Source organism: Poecilia reticulata, linkage group LG1 (genome assembly GCF_000633615.1).
Source record: "Poecilia reticulata strain Guanapo linkage group LG1, Guppy_female_1.0+MT, whole genome shotgun sequence".
In the NCBI taxonomy this organism is placed as follows: domain Eukaryota; kingdom Metazoa; phylum Chordata; class Actinopteri; order Cyprinodontiformes; family Poeciliidae; genus Poecilia; species Poecilia reticulata.
In genome coordinates, this window is record NC_024331.1 from 31,611,763 (window position 1) to 31,630,458 (window position 18,696).

General features: G+C 38.5%; 1 protein-coding gene across 2 annotated transcripts; it reads left to right on the top strand.

Annotated features, from left to right (window-relative positions):
- Positions 1-465: 465 nt before the first annotated feature.
- LOC103472854 (tetratricopeptide repeat protein 39B-like) lies at positions 466-17,005 on the top strand. 2 transcript variants are annotated; one of them, XM_008422710.2, is made up of 18 exons: positions 466-663; positions 1,613-1,644; positions 3,648-3,752; positions 4,251-4,382; positions 5,262-5,338; positions 5,478-5,607; positions 6,873-6,978; positions 10,012-10,077; positions 10,170-10,278; positions 10,353-10,420; positions 11,234-11,293; positions 11,370-11,531; positions 12,016-12,107; positions 12,744-12,864; positions 12,937-13,048; positions 13,342-13,459; positions 14,794-14,910; positions 15,554-17,005. In XM_008422710.2, exons 1-18 carry the CDS (start codon positions 634-636, stop codon positions 15,666-15,668), a joined length of 1,752 nt encoding a protein of 583 aa, XP_008420932.1. In that variant the 5' UTR covers positions 466-633; the 3' UTR covers positions 15,669-17,005. The 2 variants fall into 2 exon arrangements, with proteins under 2 accessions (XP_008420932.1, XP_008420940.1); XM_008422718.1 differs by lacking the exons at positions 466-663; positions 1,613-1,644 and having other exon boundaries at positions 3,681-3,752; positions 4,330-4,382.
- The last annotated feature ends 1,691 nt before the right edge of the window (positions 17,006-18,696 follow it).

Sequence of the window (18,696 nt, forward strand, 5' to 3'; positions counted from 1 at the left end):
AATGTATTATTTAAAAATGTATTATTTAATCAGTATTATTTAAAAAAATTGAAAAATCTTTTTCCCCTCAATGCTATTTGAGGGGATCAACAACATTCTCAAATTTCAATTCCCTATTAAAACCTAATTCCGTTTTAATGGCCGCTTTCTTCTTTTATTTCCAATTTTGACTTCCACTGATTCACTTCCTGCTGAAGAGCCCCCTGGTGGTTGAAGAAAAATCTTCATATAAGCCGCACTGTGCTATAAGCCACATGGTTCAAAGCTTAGGAAAAAAAGTAGCAGCTTATAGTCCGGAAAATACGGTAAATGAAAAAAAAAATCTAAACGCTCTGGTTGTGTTCAGGGACCAAATGTGGAGGCGGGCCGGATTTTGCCCACGGGCCAAGGTTTGGGGACCACTGCCTTAGACCTTTTAAATCTGCATGAATTTTTCCTTTCCGTCAGTAATCCTGAGCAGCAGCTCCAACCTTCGCTTTGCTCCGTGGGCTGAGCTTGTTGGCTGGAAGCCACGCCCGCCATCTAAGACCACCATAAGATGCTCGACTCAGACTGTTTGTCTTTCTCTCCAGAGTTTTGGCCAGGAAAGACCTCCGTCTCTTTGTTTCTCTTTTCACTCGCTCCTCAGCTCAAATGGACATGAACAATGGTGCAATCAAGGAGGTGAGTTTTTATTTTTTAAGCTAAAATAGTTTGTTTTTACAACAAAATCAATATCAATGTTTGCATTTGCATTACTTTTGCCAAATTCCTTTAAAAACATTTCTATTTGTATTTACTGCAGCTGTTTTTTTCATGCTATTTTTGATGAAGAATGCAACTAGAAGCAGTTTACACTGCTTCATATAATGGAGATATTAATAATTTGGATTATTCACATGGAAATCTTAAACACCGCTGGCCGAAGTCGGAAACATCCAAGTATCACGAGTGGAAAATTAAATCTTGTTTAGTTATCTTCAGAAAAATACAACGTTGTTTTAGGGCCATTGTCGACAGAAAAAGAAAAAGGAGGAGGAAAAACTCAGATTTTTATTTTAGTAATCTAATCTCTAGTAAATTTTTAGAAAACTTGGAAATTATTTATTTTAGTAAAAATTAAAACTTTTCAACTTGTTAAACTCAGAGATTTCCAAGTTTTTTCTAGTAAATATTTGAGATTGATCTAAAAAATGTCTAAGGTTTTTTTGTGCAAAGCTTAAATTTTAAAACTCAGAAATGTCAATATTTTTTTTTTTAAAGAAATTTCAACATTTTTACTAGAAATTTTTACATTTTTGGAGCTCATTAATTTTAATATAGTTTCTAAAAAAATAAAAAATCATGGTAATCTAAACATTTCTCAGTTTTTTCTGACAAATTTTAGAATTTTCAAACTCATAAATAAAAAAAAAATTCTATGAATTTCATGAGCTTTTCTCTTATAGATATTTCACTTTTGGAGCTCAGAAATTTTCTTGTTTTTCAGAAAATTCCTGAGATTAATCTCAAAATGAGTTTTATTTCTACAACGGTCTTATACCATGATAGAAAAAAACTTTACACCATTAAAATGCCACGTTTTGATAGTTTTGACTAAATCTTTGAATTTTGTGTTTTTCTGGGTTTTTAGATGGATGTTGACCACATACATCAAGAGGAGACGTACGTAGAGTTTAATCTCTCCAAACGTTCTTTATTTTTTTTATTTTTAATCAAATATATCAACTAATTAAGGATTTAATGTAAATGCTTCTTCTCACATTTTGCAACAAACTAAATTCTTTATATATAATTTCCCTAAACCAGGGGCCCCCAAACCTTTTCCTGTGAGGGCCACATAACTTTTCCCTTCTCTGCTGGAGGCCGGAGTCAGTTTGTAACAGAAAACGTGTGACGATTGCAGGAGTGACTAAATGTAAAAATGTATTGTTTTCCAGAAAGCACAATCAAATAACCCTCTCTGGGTTCTTCACAGAAAAAATCCAGGAAATAACACTATTTATTAAATTAATTTTCATAAATATTTTCCGTATTTTCCGGACTATAAGCCTCAGATATCTCTGCCGGTTTTCCACAGCGATGCAGCAGCATCAGAGGGGGGCGGACGCCCAAAATCTGAATCATAACAGGTCAATTGAATATCACATTTATTACGGTTGAAAATAAAAAGTTGCCAAGTTTAGATTTAACTGAACTGATTACAGTCGGGGCTGCACAGTGGCGCAGTTGGTAGAGCTGTTGCCTTGCAGCAAGAAGGTTCTGGGTTCAATTCCCGGCCCCGGCCTTTCTGCATGGAGTTTGCATGTTCTCCCTGTGCATGGTGGGTTTTCTCCAGGTACTCCAGTTTCCTCCCACAGTCCAAAAACATGACTGTCAGGTTAATTGGCCTCTCCAAATTGCCCCTAGGTGTGAGTGTGTGTGTGCATGGTTGTGTGTCCTGTGTGTCTCTGTGTTGCCCGGCGACAGACTGGCGACCTGTCCAGGGTGACCCCGCCTCTCGCCCGAAACGTTAACTGGAGATGGGCACCAGCAACCCTCCCGACCCCACTGAGGGAAAAAGGGTGCAAGAAAATGGATGGATGGATGATTACAGTCGTTTCCGAACGGTAACAGTAAAAGTGCTGATCCTTCGTGTTGCTACTAGCATGTGCTAAATAAAAATGAGCACTTTCTCCTGCTTCTTCTTCTTTAGATTTCAACAGCAGCTTGCATCCATTATTGTTGCACTACTGCCATCTACTGGATCCTAATATCTATTCCTCAAATTCTCATAATGATCCCAGTATTATTTAAAAAAACCCAAAAATCTTCTTTTTCCCCTCAATGCTATTTAACTGATCAACAACATTCTCAAGGTTCAATTCCCTATCAAAATCTAATTCCGTTTTAATGGCCGCTTTCTTCTTTTATTTCCAATTTTGACTTCCAGTGATTCACTTCCTGCTGAAGAGCCCCCTGGTGGTTAAAGAAATATCCACATATAAGCGGCTCAGTCCGGAAAATAAAATCTGAATGCTCTCTGGTGTTGTTCAGGGGGCCGGACCAAATGTGGAGGCGGGCCGGATCCGGCCCGCGGGCCGTGGTTTAGGGACCACTGCCCTAAAGTGTTCTCTCTAACCCATTTTCTATGCTCTGTGGAGTCTTTTGAGTTTTTATTTGAGCTTTAGCTGCTTTATCAGTGATTTACTAAATGCAAAACTTTCAGCAAAATATGAGAACTTAGCTTTGGAGCAAAAGCTGTGACTAAATAACGGCTTCATGGAAACAAAATGAAGGAAAAGAATCATAAAGATAAGAACGTGAGATTCTCTGGAAGATTCTCCAGAAGGTTGTGTCTCTGTGGAAAAACCTTCAGCGACTGACAAAGGCACAACATCATAATATGAACATTAGATTAATAAAGTCATAATATATTGGCTCATAGCAAAACGGGACAGAAAAAGATCAGAGAAAAATAATTCTGAATTCTGAAGAAACAAGTGAGAATTTAAAAAATATACATCAGAATTCAGGTATGAAAGTCAAAATTCTGTGAAAAAGTTAAAATTCAGAGGAAAAACAAGTTTATAGTTCTGAGTAAATAAACATCCGAACTCAGAGGGAAAGAGGAGGATGGAAGATGTCAGGCTGATTTTTGGAAATGTTTGATTTTCTCTGGGATCCAGAATCCTCCAGCTGGACTTGGAGACGGCGCTGGAGGAATGTAACGTCGCCCTGCATCTGTTTCTGAACAACCGGTTTGCAGACGCTTTGAGTTCACTGGAGCCGCGGTAAGTTTCTGACGTTCACTAAATCCTGTTTTCAGGTCGGAAAGTCTTTTGAGTTCTTCTGGAAACTACATGTCAGCAGCAACTTTTAGGAAAAGAGAGGATTAAATACACCGAAAAGAAATCTGACTTCAGTCTCAGAAATCTGAGATTATAAAGTCAAAATTCTGAGAAAAAAAACAACATAATTTTGAGGAAATAAGTCAGAATTCTTAGAAAAAAATCTAATTTGCTCATTAGTGAGACTCGCCAGGCCCTTTAAATGCCATTTAATGCGGTAAAAGTTTTAAATCCACAATTATGTGACATAATCCATGATTTTTTTATACAGACTGAAAAACTAAATCAATTTTAAAAACTAATTGATTTCCTTTGTGACAAGCAAAAAACAAAAAGATGCAAAGATGTAAACTTACTTTAAATTTTTACACATTTTGCACTTTTACTTTTCTTTAAAAATCCCATTTGATCCTATTTTACTGAAGCGTTTGTGTCCTCCAGAAAGAGCCACAGTATGTATCATGCTATGGGCTACAGCAGCATTTTACTGATGCAGGCTGCTATGACCTTTGACCCCAAGGACATGGATGTTGCCATGGCGTCACTGAAGGAAGCTCTGCACACCTGCCAGAGGTAAAGCTGGAAAAACGCATCAGTATATTTCATTTATGGATTGACAACAGAAATTTCCCTATCCATGTCTCATCCGTGTATTTATGTCATTTTCTATGCATTTGCCTCACATCCTAACTTTTCATGTGGTTTTTCTCATAAATTTCCTTTTTGTGGTCTGAGTGTGCAGTAAAACCGATGTGAGCGCAAATGTTTATGTGAACGAACAATAATTTGTGGTGTTGAATGTTAATATCTCACTCTCTGTTGTTAAATGTGTGTTTAACATCACTGCTCCTCGTGTATGGAAGACTAATAGGGCCAAAAATGCATTAAATTTCATGTGTCTTTCACACGCAAAGCAACTGAGTTCACAACTTAAAGCAGCACCAGCAAATAACAGATGGATCCATTTCATCCAATTAGCATATTAACTTAATGAAAAAGAACCAATCACAACCAACAAGTCAAAATACTCCAGGAAGTGACAGACATTACRAAACAAAACAAACAAAACACATCATAGTGTTTTTGTCACTTTGGAGAAAAAGTTACATGTATAGGTTTGATGTGTGATTATGGATTCTCTCTATTAATATTATATAAACCAAAAGAAAATAAAATGCAACTATGATTTTAATCACTCCAAACTTTTTATTCATTGTGCCCCTCTATGCACACAGCATTAAATCCACTTTTATTTTATTCTACAACAAAATAAGTCGGCTGAACAACTAATGAAGCAGCTTAATAACAACAGAAGTAGTTTTAAAAAGGGAATAAATTTAAATATCTTATATTTTAAGTTGAATCCCATTAGATAAACTGTTTGAATTGCAGTTTTGAACATTTCCTTAGTATTTGCGATGTTTTATAATCCAGTCTTGTTTCCCAACTTAGATTTCGGAGGAAAACAGGGATAATGGAGAGCTTAGCCAGCTTTTGGAATGGGCAGCCTGTTGATAATTTGACAGAAGGTGAGTCTTTCATTGATTTCTGACAGAAAAATACTCACATTTCAGCTAAATGTTGTTATTTCTGGTGGTATCTAGCAAAACATGCACCAGTTTAACTGTAAATATGGTTAACATTTCGTTTTGCGGCTGTTTGTCACAGAGGAGATGCACGCTGAGCTGTGCTACGCCGAGGTCCTGATGCAGAAGGCAGCGCTAATGTTCCTGGATGAAAGCGTCATCGGCTTCATCAAAGGAGGGATGGGAATGAGGAGCAGTTATCTCATTTACAAGTAAAATAAACACAAAATTAGCGGTGAACTGATTGCACTTTTCTGGCTGTTTACCTAAAAGTCTGCATGATACCAATTTTTTTTGGTCAGAAAAAAAAATTCAGACCAAAAAAAATTGGTCTGAAAAAATTGCCATAGTGTTTTTCAACCACTACGCCGCGACACACTAGTGTACCATGAGTGATCGTCAGGTGTGCCGTGGAAATTATCCAATTTCACCTACCGTATTTTCCAGACTATAAGCCGCTACTTTTTTCCTAAGCTTTGAACCATGTGGCTTATAGCCCGGTGCGGCTTTTCGGTGGATTTTTCTTCAACCACCATGGGGCTCTCTAGCAGGAAGTGAATCGTTGGAAGTCAAAATTGGAAATCAAAGAAGAACGAGCTAATTTTAATTTAGAACAAGCACATGCTAGCAGCCATGCTAGCAGCAGGCACGACGGAGAAATGTTTTCAAACTCATATGATGCCTAAAGTAAAGCCGCTGCACGTAAACTCGACATGAACAAAACCGGATTTGGAGACGGAGAACTGGAGATAGCTCTCTGCTGCCCTCTGCTGGGTCCTTATGGGAAACCGAGAGTGGCAGAGATACCAGCGGCCTGCAGCCCGGTGCGGCTGATATGTGTATGTTTCCTGGGGGGTTCAAAAAATTTGAAGGTACGGTTTATATATGGTGCGCTCATAGTCCGGAAAATACGGTAATTGGTCTTAAAAAGATTTTTTGAAAATGATTTAATTATCTGCAAATTATGCCATCTTTGAGTGTCTCTGCTGTAGTAGTGACTAGTGGCATAATCATGTAATTTTATTATCACAGTAGGTACAGAGCATTTTACATTAAAACAAGAGAATTAGTGATGCATGAATGTTACTACATTCATGCATCACACCACAGTGTTGTGGCTGTTCAGGTGTATTTTTGAAGTGGACATATTAAGTGCAATTTAAAATAAGAAATGTAAAATATGATAAAAATTATTTTTTGTGTTTATTTGATTCCTATTCAAGACATTTTGATAAGAATGACTATATATGTAATATAGGCGGCTACAGAGTATCTTTGTTTCCATTTTGGGTTGGTGGTGTGCCTCGTAATTTTTTCAATTAAAACAATGTACCTTGACTCAAAACAGGTTGAAAAACACTGAACTATAGCAACAAAGTCACTAAGTTGACAACAGTGAAGTCTATTTATCAATGCAGCCTGAAATCTTTATAATTTTGTGTTGTGTTGATATTAAGACATAATGTTTTTAAACTAGGAACTGCCAGGCTATGGAAAATGTAATAGAGGATGGAGAAAAGGAGAGGAGCACACATATTCATTTCCGAGGTGGCGTCAACATGGGCATCGGATCATTTAATCTGGTAAGAAGTTAAAAAAAAATGTCAAACAATTTAATTCAATACTTTAAACTGCTCTTTATTCATCTGGACATACCATACAAATGTAAATGATTGTCTTAGCTGGAGCTCTGCTTGGGTTGCTAGGTGACGGGCGGAACTCTCCTGGGGTTGCTAGGCAACAGGCTAGTTAATAGGTGAGGGGAAGTTACATTTGGAATATTATTTTATTGTAAAATAATGGCTGGATTAAAAAAAACTATTTTAGAAGCAGTTGACACCCAAATTGAAGCATAAAAACGTTTAAAAGATTATTTAAGATTGAGACGTTTAAGGAATGTGGTGGGATGGTGTTCCACCCTCCCCCACAATCAACCCGTTGATTGGTGGGCGGGGCAAATGCCTTTATAGTTGGGCGGGCTGCTGTAGGGTGCCTGCGTCTTTGTTTCTCCCACTGTTGCTACGGTCGGCGGCTACATGTCGGCTTGTGGGTTTGGTCGAATCGTCTGCGATCTGTTGCTCTGCTGGCGTTGCCGGCTGCAGCTGCAGCTGGGGTTGCTGTGGCATGCAGCTTCCGTCTGGTCCTCACCTGCTGACCCGCTTCCTCCCGGGTTAGGCTGTGTTTCCACCCCTGGGCACCTGATTGTGTTTGGAGCTGCAGCGCTTTGGACGCTCTGCTGTCTTGTCTTGTCTTGCCATTGTTTTGGCCACTGTCAACTAAACCTGTTGCAGATTGGGCCGGCTGTGTGGGCGGGGTATTACTCCTCTGGCCCCATCGAAGGGCATTTGGAAGCGGATGACAACTTATTGAAGTTACTAATTTGTTTTCTTGTTTGTTTGATTTACTCATTTCTTTTGCATTGCATGTTTTATTCATTTCTTTTGGAATAATTGAACTTGTCCATCCTGTACCTTAGGTGTTCCTTTTGTTTCAGGGACAGAGTAGTGGGCCTGAAGCCTCATTTTTAACAAGAGAATTGTTTTCAGGAAAATTGTTTAATAAAATATTGTGCACTGCTAAATCTGTGTTCGGGTGAGTCTGGTAATTTTTAAAGAAAAGATCTCCACCTGCTGGTCACATTTGGCGTTGTTGGCAGGATGCACCTTTGAATACAGATTTTTTTTGTGTGTGTGTTTCGGGTCTTAACTTTTTCTGTGTTTTTATTTATGGTGTAAGACAACAGCAGTAGCTATCCAAAGGAAAACCTACCTGTGGGTTCAGGATTTATTTTTCAGTTTAGTTTTTTTTTCTTTGGGTAGTCTTCCCCTGCAGGCATGGAGGAAGTGACACAGCGGCCGGTGGATGGAGTGGGTCAGCAGAATGCGACGGCTGGGGGTTTGCCGGGCACCGCTGCTTCCCCGGCTGTGGCTGGTGGTGTCATGCCTGTTGGCGCTGTAGTTGCTGAGCGGTTGGTGGTTGTGCCCAGGGACCGACAGTGTCCCATGTTTGGTGGTAGGACTGGCATTGGGATCGGTGAGTGGATTGAGGAGGCCCAATCGTGTACTCGGGCCCGCCGTTTTATCAGCGGCAGATTAGGCTTTCTTTCTCTTTGATCATTTAAAAGGGGAAGCCAGGGAGGAGATAAAGTACCGCACCAGTGCAGGGAGGAATGACCCAGCTAATGTTGATCAAGGGAAAACTAGCACCCACTGAGCTGTTGAGTCACAACTCAGGTGGGGGAATAGCAGGCTCGCAATTGGCAGCCACGTCAAAATTGTTGGCATCTTGTCCAGTCATTGATGTTATGGGCGGTATCTCTGTGACTTGTTTGGTAGACATGGGGTCCATGGTGTCGACAATCACTGAGCTGTTTTCAGGAAGATTTTGCATCATTGGGGCGTGATCGCCTTCAGTCATGTCATTGGTTGTGGCTGTTGGCAGCCAATGGTCTTTCCCTCTCATATGTTGGCTATTTAGAGTTGGATGTCAATCTCTGTGACAAAGTGCTTCCACATTGTGAGATCCTGGCGGTGAAGGATCCCACTAATGCGGGTTCTTCTGTTCCTGGCATTTTGGGAATGAATATAATTCAGCGTATATACCAAGGACTTTTTGGCGCACGTGGTGGTTCGTTCTTTGACTTGCCTTCAGTGACAGTTTGCCGTCTTTTGTCCTTGGTGCTGAAGTGTGCAGGTCCATCGTCGGGGCGACGATGCAATACCGGGGGGTAGAATGTGGTGGGATGGTGTTCCACCCTCCCCCACTCTATGCACCGGGCACCGATTGGTGGGCGGGGCAAATGCCTTTATAGTTGGGCGGGCCGCTGCAGGGTGCGTGCCTCTTTGTTTCTCCCACTGTTGCTACGGTCGGCGGCTACATGTCGGCTTGTGGGTTTGGTCGACTCGTCTGCGATCTGTTGCTCTGCTGGCGTTGCCGGCTGCAGCTGGGGGTTGCTGTGGCGTGCAGCTTCCATCTGGTCCTCACCTGCTGACCCGCTTCCTCCCGGGTTAGGCTGTGTTTCCACCCCTGGGCACCTGATTGTGTTTGGAGCTGCAGCACTTTGGATGCTCAGCTGTCTTGTCTTGCTGTTTGTTTGGGCCACTCTCAACTAAAGCTGTTGCGGATTGGGCCGGCTGTGTGGGCGGGGCGTTACTCCTCTGGCCCCATTGAAGGGCATTTGGAAGCGGATGACGACACGATTTGTTCCATTGTTTGAAGTGTTTTCTTTTACAGTTTATTTGTTTTGTTATTGAAGTTACTAATTTGTTTTCTTGTTTGTTTGATTTCTTTGCATTGCATATTTTGTTTATTTCTTTTGGAATAATTGAACTTGTCCGTCCCTTACCTTAGGTGTTCCTTTGGTACCAGGGACAGAGTAGTGGGCCTGAAGTCTCATTTTTAACAAGATAATTGTTTTAAGGAAAATTGTTAATAAAATATTGTGCTCTGCTAAATCTGTGTTCGGGTGCATCTGGTAATTTTTAAAGAAAAGATCTCCACCTGCTGGTCACAGGAAGTTTTAACTGATTCTCCAACCAGAGATTACATGCTATGAAGCTGCATTTGTCTCAATAAATCCAGATTAACCACCATGTTTTATTTGTTGTTTTTATCAGATCCTGTCCATGCTTCCATCCAGAGTCCTCAGACTCATGGAGTTTCTGGGATTTTCTGGAGACAGGGTAGGAGACGCCACTCTGTCTGTTCGCTTTGGGATGTCAGTATCACCGCATTAAAAAGGTTTTTTAATGCGTTTCTATAATCCGCTTTGCAGGAGTTTGGTTTGTCTCAGCTGAGAGAGGGGGCAGCCAGTAACAGCCTGCGCTCCATCCTCAGCACCATGACTCTGCTCATGTTCCACCTCTACATGAGCGTCATTCTGGGTGAGAAAACTTTCCTTATGTGAAGCAGAACGTCCGATTACTGGAGCCTGGAAGTGACTTTAACGCTCCTTCAGGAACCGGTGACGGAAACCTCCCTGAGGCTGAAGCTCTGCTCAAACCGTACGCCGACAAGTTCCCCAACGTAAGAAACGCAGACAAAAATATTGTTTATAAAGGAAGGTTCCCATTTCTGCTCATTTATTATGAGAAAAGTACACAACATAACTCAATACATTCACTGCAAAAACATAAAATCTTGCCAAGTAATTTGGTTTAGTTTCTGCTGCAAATATCTTAGTACACATCAAATAAGGCAGAACTAACGATGAGGTAACTTTTGAGCAAGACATCGGAGCTTGTTTTAAGACGATCATTCCTTAATATTGATTTTAAAAAGTACAATATTTACTGGCAGATTATTTAACTGATAAGATCATTTTCCCATGTTATGAAGTGAAATACTCTGTCAGTGGAACTGGTACTTTTTCTTCAATATTAAGGAGCTACTGACTCCAAAAGTTAAATCTCAGACATTTTGAGATTAATCGCAGGATTTATTTTAGAAAATAGTTTCAGAAATCTAAAACTTGCAAGAAAAGTCAGTTTCAAAAGTAAACATTTTTTGACTTTTGCAGCTCCAAAATTCTTTCTATAAAATTTATGAAATTACTCTAAACAATTTTGATTAATTTAGAGTTTATTTCTGGCAATTCTTTTGACTTTATGACTTCAGAAATTCCCAAGTTGTTTTGGAAAATGTAAGTTTTTGGCAGAAATTTTCTCTTTTTTTCTATTTACAGTGAAAGCCGTTGTAGAATCAGAATTTTTTCGAGAATCTATATTTTTGGCACCCATTGTACTACCACAGTAGCACTGAGAGAAATGGAAACTTTCCTTATTCCTCTTACTGTAAAGTATTTTTCTCTGGATTGAACCTGAGGGATTTTTCTCACAGGGAGCGCTGATGCTCTTCTACACGGCCAGGATCGCTGTGCTGAAAGGGAACTTCACATTTGTGAGTGTTAACTGTCTGACTGTACATGAAGACCGGTAAATGAAGGCTGGTTTTCAGAGTTTTCTGGTCTCTGCAGGCTCAGGAGAAATTTCTGGCCTGCATAGCGACCCAGGAGGAATTGCGTCAGATCCACCATCTGTGCTTCTGGGAGCTGATGTGGGCGTACTCCTTCGAGCAGAACTGGACCGAGGCGTACCGATACGCCGACCGCCTCTGCAAGGAGAACAAGTGGTCACAGGTATCCGCATTCTCTTCTGCTTCTAGTTCTTCTTCTTCTGGGCTTTTTTTGGCAGAAAAGTTTAAGTGTGCATTACTGCCACTAACTCGACAGAAGCAATGCACAAAGCAGAAAAAAAAAAACTGAAAGAAAAGTATTTTTATAGAAAAGGATTAGGGTCAATGAAGAAAATTCTGACTTTTCCCTCAGAATTCCGATTTTTTTTCTTCTTGGAATTCTGACTTAAAACTCAGAATTGAGATTTTTTTCCCAAAAAATTTCTGACATTTCTTCTCTCACAATTCCTTATTCTTCTCAGAATTTGGAGAAAAGTCAGAATTGTGACTTGTTTTCTCAGAATCTGAATTGTTTAAATTATTTATTAATCTAGTCTGAAAACTCAAATCTACCAAATGGTACTCATGCAAATATGACCATTAATCCCGTCATTTTGATTCACATTTTTTTTGACTTTGCTCATTTTAACGTTGGCGTTTTCTCGTAGGCCACATATGTATTTCAGAAAGCCGCCATCTTAAGCATGCTGCCAGAGGAGGAAGTCGCCAAGACTGGAGAAAATGTTGTGGCGCTATTCAGGTAAATAAAGAAATGAATGATGTTGGTTGCACTGCAAAAACACAAAATCAGAGTTTTTCAAAGTGAGGGCCTCAGAAAGTTGGAGAGAAGATGATGAGGAAAAAACCTCCAAAATAAAAAAAACTTCAATCCCATTCATTTTTTTTATCTTAGATTTTTCATCGCAATTGTTGTTTTCTGTTTTTAAAGCTTTTTTAATATAAAAATGAGTTTAGATAATTTACTTAAATGCTATTTCTGATGCTCATTTTATTATAGGTTGCCACAGTTCTTGTGCAAAAACCCCCAAGAACTGTGAGAATAAAATAAGATTAGATGTGATTAATTTAAAATATTAATTATTTGCTTATAATCAAAAGAGGGGATTGTGTTGCAAAGTTGCATCATCTGGTAAAAAAGTAATATATTAACTGATAATAATAACTGGGATGGCCACATTTATGCTAAATTAATGTAATCATTATTGAACAGTAAATTAAAAACCTTCTAAAAGTTTGTTTCTTTATGAATTTTGAAGCATTTTCTGTGGGTTTGCTGTTTCCCCTAATAAGATGTTTCCACTAGAAACGAGATAAAAATAGAAAGATTTTGTGTTTTTTTTTTTTTTTGTTCGGCTAAATGAGCGTCGGTTTGCAGGCAGGTGGACGGCCTCAGATTAAAAATTGCGGGAAAATCGATTCCAACCGAGAAGTTTGCTGCCAAGAAGGCCCAGAGATACGCGCCGCCGAAGCCTCTGAAGCTCGTGGTTCCTGCTCTGGTGAGAACCCGTTCAGCACCGTCCAGTAAAAACCGTAAATCTGTTTGTTTACCACAACATCCTTCCTCACAGGAAATGATGTACGTGTGGAACGGCTTCATGGTAGTCGGCAAGCGGCCGGAGCTAACCGAAGGCATCTTATCGACTCTGGAGGCGGCAGAAGAGCAGCTCAGGAGCGATTCGGGTGAGACAACAGAAAAAAGAAACAAAAACCGATAAACTTTTAGGGCAGGAGTATCCAAACTTCTTCTCGACAAGTCAAAAGTCCTTGCAGGTCAAAATAATAATAATTAGAAAGATTAAAATAAAATCAAAGGATTGAAGTTGCCTGATTTTATTGTTTAATTGTAGAAAAAGTAAGAATTCTGAGAAAAAAGTCAAAATTCTGAGATAAAAAGTCCAAATTCTGGGGGAAAAAAAACAAAAATCCAAAACGTTGTGGTGAAAATGCAAACTAAACGCCTGTGTGATGCGCAGATCCGTCGGAGTTCCACACGGACGACGTGTGTGTGGTCCAGATGCTGAAGGGTTTGTGTTTGACGCAGCTGGGGCGGCTGGTTCAGGCGGAGATCTGCTTCAACTTCGTCATTTCCAGGTGAGTCCAGGGCAACGGCGACATCACTGGCTGCATGAAAACATTACACTAGCAGAGTGTCAGCATTAGCATTTGTTATTCTGGTTAATTTAAATCAATGTATTTAAAGCCCAGTATGAAAAAATACTAGAAAATATTAAAAAGTTGAAGAATTTTATAATTCAGAGGGAAATTCAAAATCAGAAACACAAGAAGTTTTTTACGTTTCAGTGTGCAAACATTAAAAAATTCAAACTTTTGTCTATGGAAATGGTATGCACTAAATATTATTTTACTTTTGCCACTGTTTACATTGAACACAATGCATTAGTCAAGAATCTGAGTAGAATGACGGCATATTGCTACAAAACTTATAAATAGGAGGAGATCATAGTTGCTTGAGATGGCTTGGTCTTCAACATTTATTATTTACTGTATTACTTTCATTTTATTTGTAATTTATGATGTTCAAAAAACCTAGAAAATACAACAAAAAACCAAGATGAATACTAAACATGTTAAGCTCAGATTTTCATGTTTTTAACTCAACATTTCTGCCATTATCTACAGCAGAAAAGCTGTAGATAAGACATTTTCTCCAGATTCCATCAACTCAAAACTTAAGACTTTTTAAGACTATTATGAATTAAATAGTCTTAAAAAATTTCTCCAAAGAAATCTTTAAAAGAAAATCTCATACTGTGTGTAGTAGCAGTGCCAATCTTGTCTATCATGGACAACATTGGCACTAGCGAGTGTATGTTAGCAGCTAGTTAGCGGTAGCCTCCTCGAGTCAGTGAAGATGTCGGCGGGTGACTCAAATGTTTGCCTGAGAGAAAAGTTTCATGAGTAAAACTAAACTGCAAGTAATACAAGATTCAGCAGCCCTGCCATGAAAAATGTATGACCTCCTATAAGTTAACTTAAAAATTTCCTACGGATTTAAAACATTTTAAGGCCTTAATTTTAGATACACATATTTAAGACTTTTTAAGTCACACTCTTATTTCTGTGTTTTTTCCACCAAAAACTTTTTGTGTTCCTCAAAAGTGGACTTTTTCTACAGTTGGTGGCAGAACTTGATCAAACATTTTAATAGAGTTAATTTTAGCATTATACATCAACAAAAACAGCAACATTTTCAGTTCAAAAACACTTTTTGCTGCTTGATTATTTAATAGACATACATGCTGAACCACAGATTTTTATTGTTTTCAAACTGTTATTCAGGTTTTCTATCCATTCAGGTTTCCAGTTTTTCAGAAACTCCTGATCATTCATGGAACTGATTTGAACAAATTCTTCTTCTACTGCCAATAACTATGCCTGTTGTTGTTTCTTTGTCTTTGCTGCAGTGAAAAGGACATCAAGCATGACACCTACCTGGTGCCATTTACCATGTATGAGCTGGGTTTACTGCACAAGCTGAAAGGGGACATTGATACGGCCATCACAGTCATCGAAAAGGCAAAGTATGCGTTTTAAAATGTTTCTTTCAAATAAACTGACCCCACTTCATGTGATAACCTTTCACAGAGGCTAATATGCTCAATCTGAACAACGTATATGGCAGGCCATCCATCCATCTCCAGCTAACGTTCCAGGCGAGAGGCTATGGCAGGCCAGTTTAACATAAAATCAGTTTCGACTGACCATCTCTAATTATATTCCTGTGACGGCCGATGTAGATAGAAAAAATAATAATTTCATTTCTGCCCAAAACACTCTGAAATTTTTAGACAAATCAATGGAAGAAACATAAAAATGTGAAATTGTTTGACCCTCAAAACTCAGAAATTTCAAAGGGGTTTTTGTGTTTTTTTTTAGATTTATCTCAAGATGTCTGGTCTTTTCTAGAAAATGTTCAACTTTTTACTCAGAAATTTCCTTGTCTTTCTGACATTTCAAACTGGGGAATTTCTAGTTTTTTTTTCTAGAAAATGTTCAAGTTTTGGAGCTAATAAATGCTTTTTCTAGCAAATTTCTGATACTAATCTAAAAATTTCTGAGTTTTTCCTAGAAACTTTTTGGCTTTTTAAACTCAGAAATGTTTTCATTTTTTCTAGGACACTCCCATGATTGCAACAAACGGCTAACAGGTGGTTTTCTTTGCAGGATGAACTACAGAGACTACAGCATGGAGTCCAGGCTGCACTTCCGCATCCATGCGGCGCTCAACACCATGGGCTCCTTTGAGGCCAAACTTCCTCCTTCTCGTACGCCGGCTTGAAAGACCAAAAATGGGAGGAGCTTGTAAAAAGTGGGCGGAGATTGGACTAACATTATTTAAAAATCATTTGTGTCAACTCTGAATGTTTTCGCTTTCTTTTTTTTTTGTTGCAGCAAAGTCTTAGAGTTTCACTTATGTGTAATTTATACATTTTTAACTGTTAAAATATTATTTAATACAGTGGACCCTTGTATATTTGTGGTCAGTATTGGCAAATTCGCCTATTCACAAATGTTTCTGGGACTCCTTGAGGAAAATTCGCCTATTTATGAATTTTTTTTTTTGTAGAGCACATCTAAAATATTCTGGAAAAAAAAAAATCTTGGGAAGCTGAGTGATGATAGCTGACACACTATCGGGTGCTATTTGCAAAGCAGCCAATCCAGGAGCGCCACTAATTTTCCTTGATGCTGATTGGCTGAATCCTGAAGAGCGTAGATAAGGATGCTAGCTTCTGCGTTGGGGCTAACATAGTTTCCAGTGTGTGTGTTCATGCAAATGAAGGTATATTTGGTGTTTGAGATATTGAAACTGTTGATGTATTATACTAACATGTGACGGTTTACATTCTTAATATTTAAATGTAATTTTGTGAGTTAAGAGTAAGTTATCAATGCTTTTGACTAATGCATTTATTTGTGATTGTGTAAGGCAGTGAAGTGTTTTAAAAATGAAAAACTGTGGAGCTTTTCCTGAATGTTGAAGTAATTAGTTTCAGATGAGTTTTTGCTGAGACTGCTGATCAACGATGAATCAGACTAATTGTCATGATTCGATTAGAATATTGATTATTGCAAGTTGCTAAAAGAGTACCACACTCAGAGCAGTGAACTTACTATGCGTTTCATATCAGTCAATGGGTGACTAATCAATACTTATTGATTAGTTTTTTGTTTTATTCATCTGAAAAGCTGCCAAACTGATAGTGTGACCTTTCCTGTTTTTTCCAGTTTTCACTCGGCACCGTTGTTTTTTATTTTTGAGCTGTCATGAGGCACAGTGGCAAAACCTTAAACTGCTGCTGCGCGAGTTACTCAGCAGGTGGTTGCTAGGTAACCAACGAGCGAGTGAAGCCACCAACCTGAGCTTAGCTAGCTGTGAGAGGTTGAGCGGCTGAAGCTTTTCCTCTGCCTACATCTCCCAGAATGCTGTGCGGTTCTGGATCAGTGTTCAGTGAATATTCTACATATTGATTATTCTATCAGATGTCCTGTTGATCATGTGTTTGTGCCCTGATCCAGCTTTTCGCCCCCAGCAGACTGCTTGTGTTTAATGTAAAGCACTTTGGGTCTGAAGAAAGTCAGATTTATTATGATTAAATATTGATTTTAAATGATCTAGGCTTCGTTGTGTACTTTTCCTTTATATGTTGTGCAATTCGAACTTTGATCACGTTTAACTTGACATTCATTTTTTCTAGTGTATTATTTTTGGCTTGCAGATTATGAAATCAAATAGTTCAGTAAGAAAATTAGAATATTAGACGAGATTAAAACAAAAATGTTTGGATAAAGCACTTTTTGAGCAACCAGACATTTTTCTGTGTAGCGGAGTCCCGCAGGCCACTGTACTCGCCCCATTCCTTTTCAATCTGTACCCCTCAGATTTCCACCATAAGTCACAGTTCTGTCAACTAAAAAAATACTGAAATAACGATCAGAAAAATGAGTCCAGAGCAAATGCATAACTAAAAGTAAATAAATTATAAAAAGTTTAATAGAGAAAATATTTTTAGCCGAAATAAAAGTTTCTATCATGAGGAAGAAGGAATTGAATATTAAACAACTTTCTTCTTCAGGTCTTCAGTCAGAGGCTTATTGACAAACATTGTAACACAGACTGCTACAGGACATCCTTCCTGCCATCAGCATCTACAACTCTGAATTCTTATGAGTTACAACATTTAATTTATCTCTGGAATTTGTAATGTATTTTTATTTGATTTGATTGACTTTCATTTTATGTTAGCAATAAAATTATCATAAATAAAACAGACTTGAAATATTTCACTATGTGTGATGCAACTTTATAATACAAGAGTTTCATTCTCTAAAAAGAGAGACAAGAAATATTGATCTGATTTAGGATTTTTTTTTACATAAGTTATTGTCTTTTGACACTCTTCACTCTCCGTAAGAGTCAGGACATCCTGGAGCAGCAGTTTCGTATTACGCTTTGAATGATAAAGCAAGTTTATCACTCATGTAGTTTTAGGATTAAAAACTAATCCTGTTTGTCTAAATTTTTGTAAAACTCCTACATTACAAAAAATAAATATAAAATTTAGCTTTCTCTCTAAATTATTCTAAAAATATATTAGGGATAGATTATGAATAAAACATATATTTCATATGAGTTTTATTAGAGGTTTAGATCCGGACTGTTTCTTTGCAGTTCAGCAGGTTTTACAGGTTTAGTTTTACTCTGGAAAATGTCAAATCTGGCAACAGTGGCGAATGGCGCCATTTTTGTTATTAATGAGCGTAAAGCGCATGCGCCATCTTCAATATTAGCATGACGCAGCTTCCACGTGAGCGTTTTTTAAAAAAGACGCGGCTAGCACCTGGCTGCACAAACCATTTTCTCAGATAGAAACATAAGCTGCTCTTTTCTTTTTCTGTCTGTCTCTTTATTCTGTCCTTTCAATCCCCCGAGGGTCGAGACAGATGACCTTTCATACAGAGCCAACGTCTGGTTCTGCTGGAAGGTTCTTCCTGTTAAAGGGACGTTTGTCCTCTCCACTGTGACCACATGCATCCTAAATGTGAGGCATTGATTTAGCTTAACTGTTAACCATTTTAAATTGGTGCAGTGTTGGCCTCATTTTGGAAAGTCTTCCTGCTAAAGGGAAGTTTTTCCTCTCCACTGTGACCACATGTATTCTCAACATGAGGCATTGCTTAAGCCTTCATAACTTTTAACCAATGTTTGATAACCGGTTTTTATTTTTTTATTTTGTTTTTGGGAAAGTCTTCCTGTTAAAAGGAAGCTTTTCCTTTCTACTGTCACTGCATGCATGTTCATTATG

Excerpts from the sequence above, each read along its gene's own strand:
- LOC103472854 (XM_008422710.2), top strand. The coding sequence starts at position 634 with ATGGACATGAACAATGGTGCAATCAAGGAG. Across the intron at positions 4,383-5,261 it reads GCTCTGCACACCTGCCAGAG|ATTTCGGAGGAAAACAGGGA; the intron begins GTAAAGCTGGAA and ends TTCCCAACTTAG. Across the intron at positions 13,460-14,793 it reads TTCAACTTCGTCATTTCCAG|TGAAAAGGACATCAAGCATG; the intron begins GTGAGTCCAGGG and ends TCTTTGCTGCAG.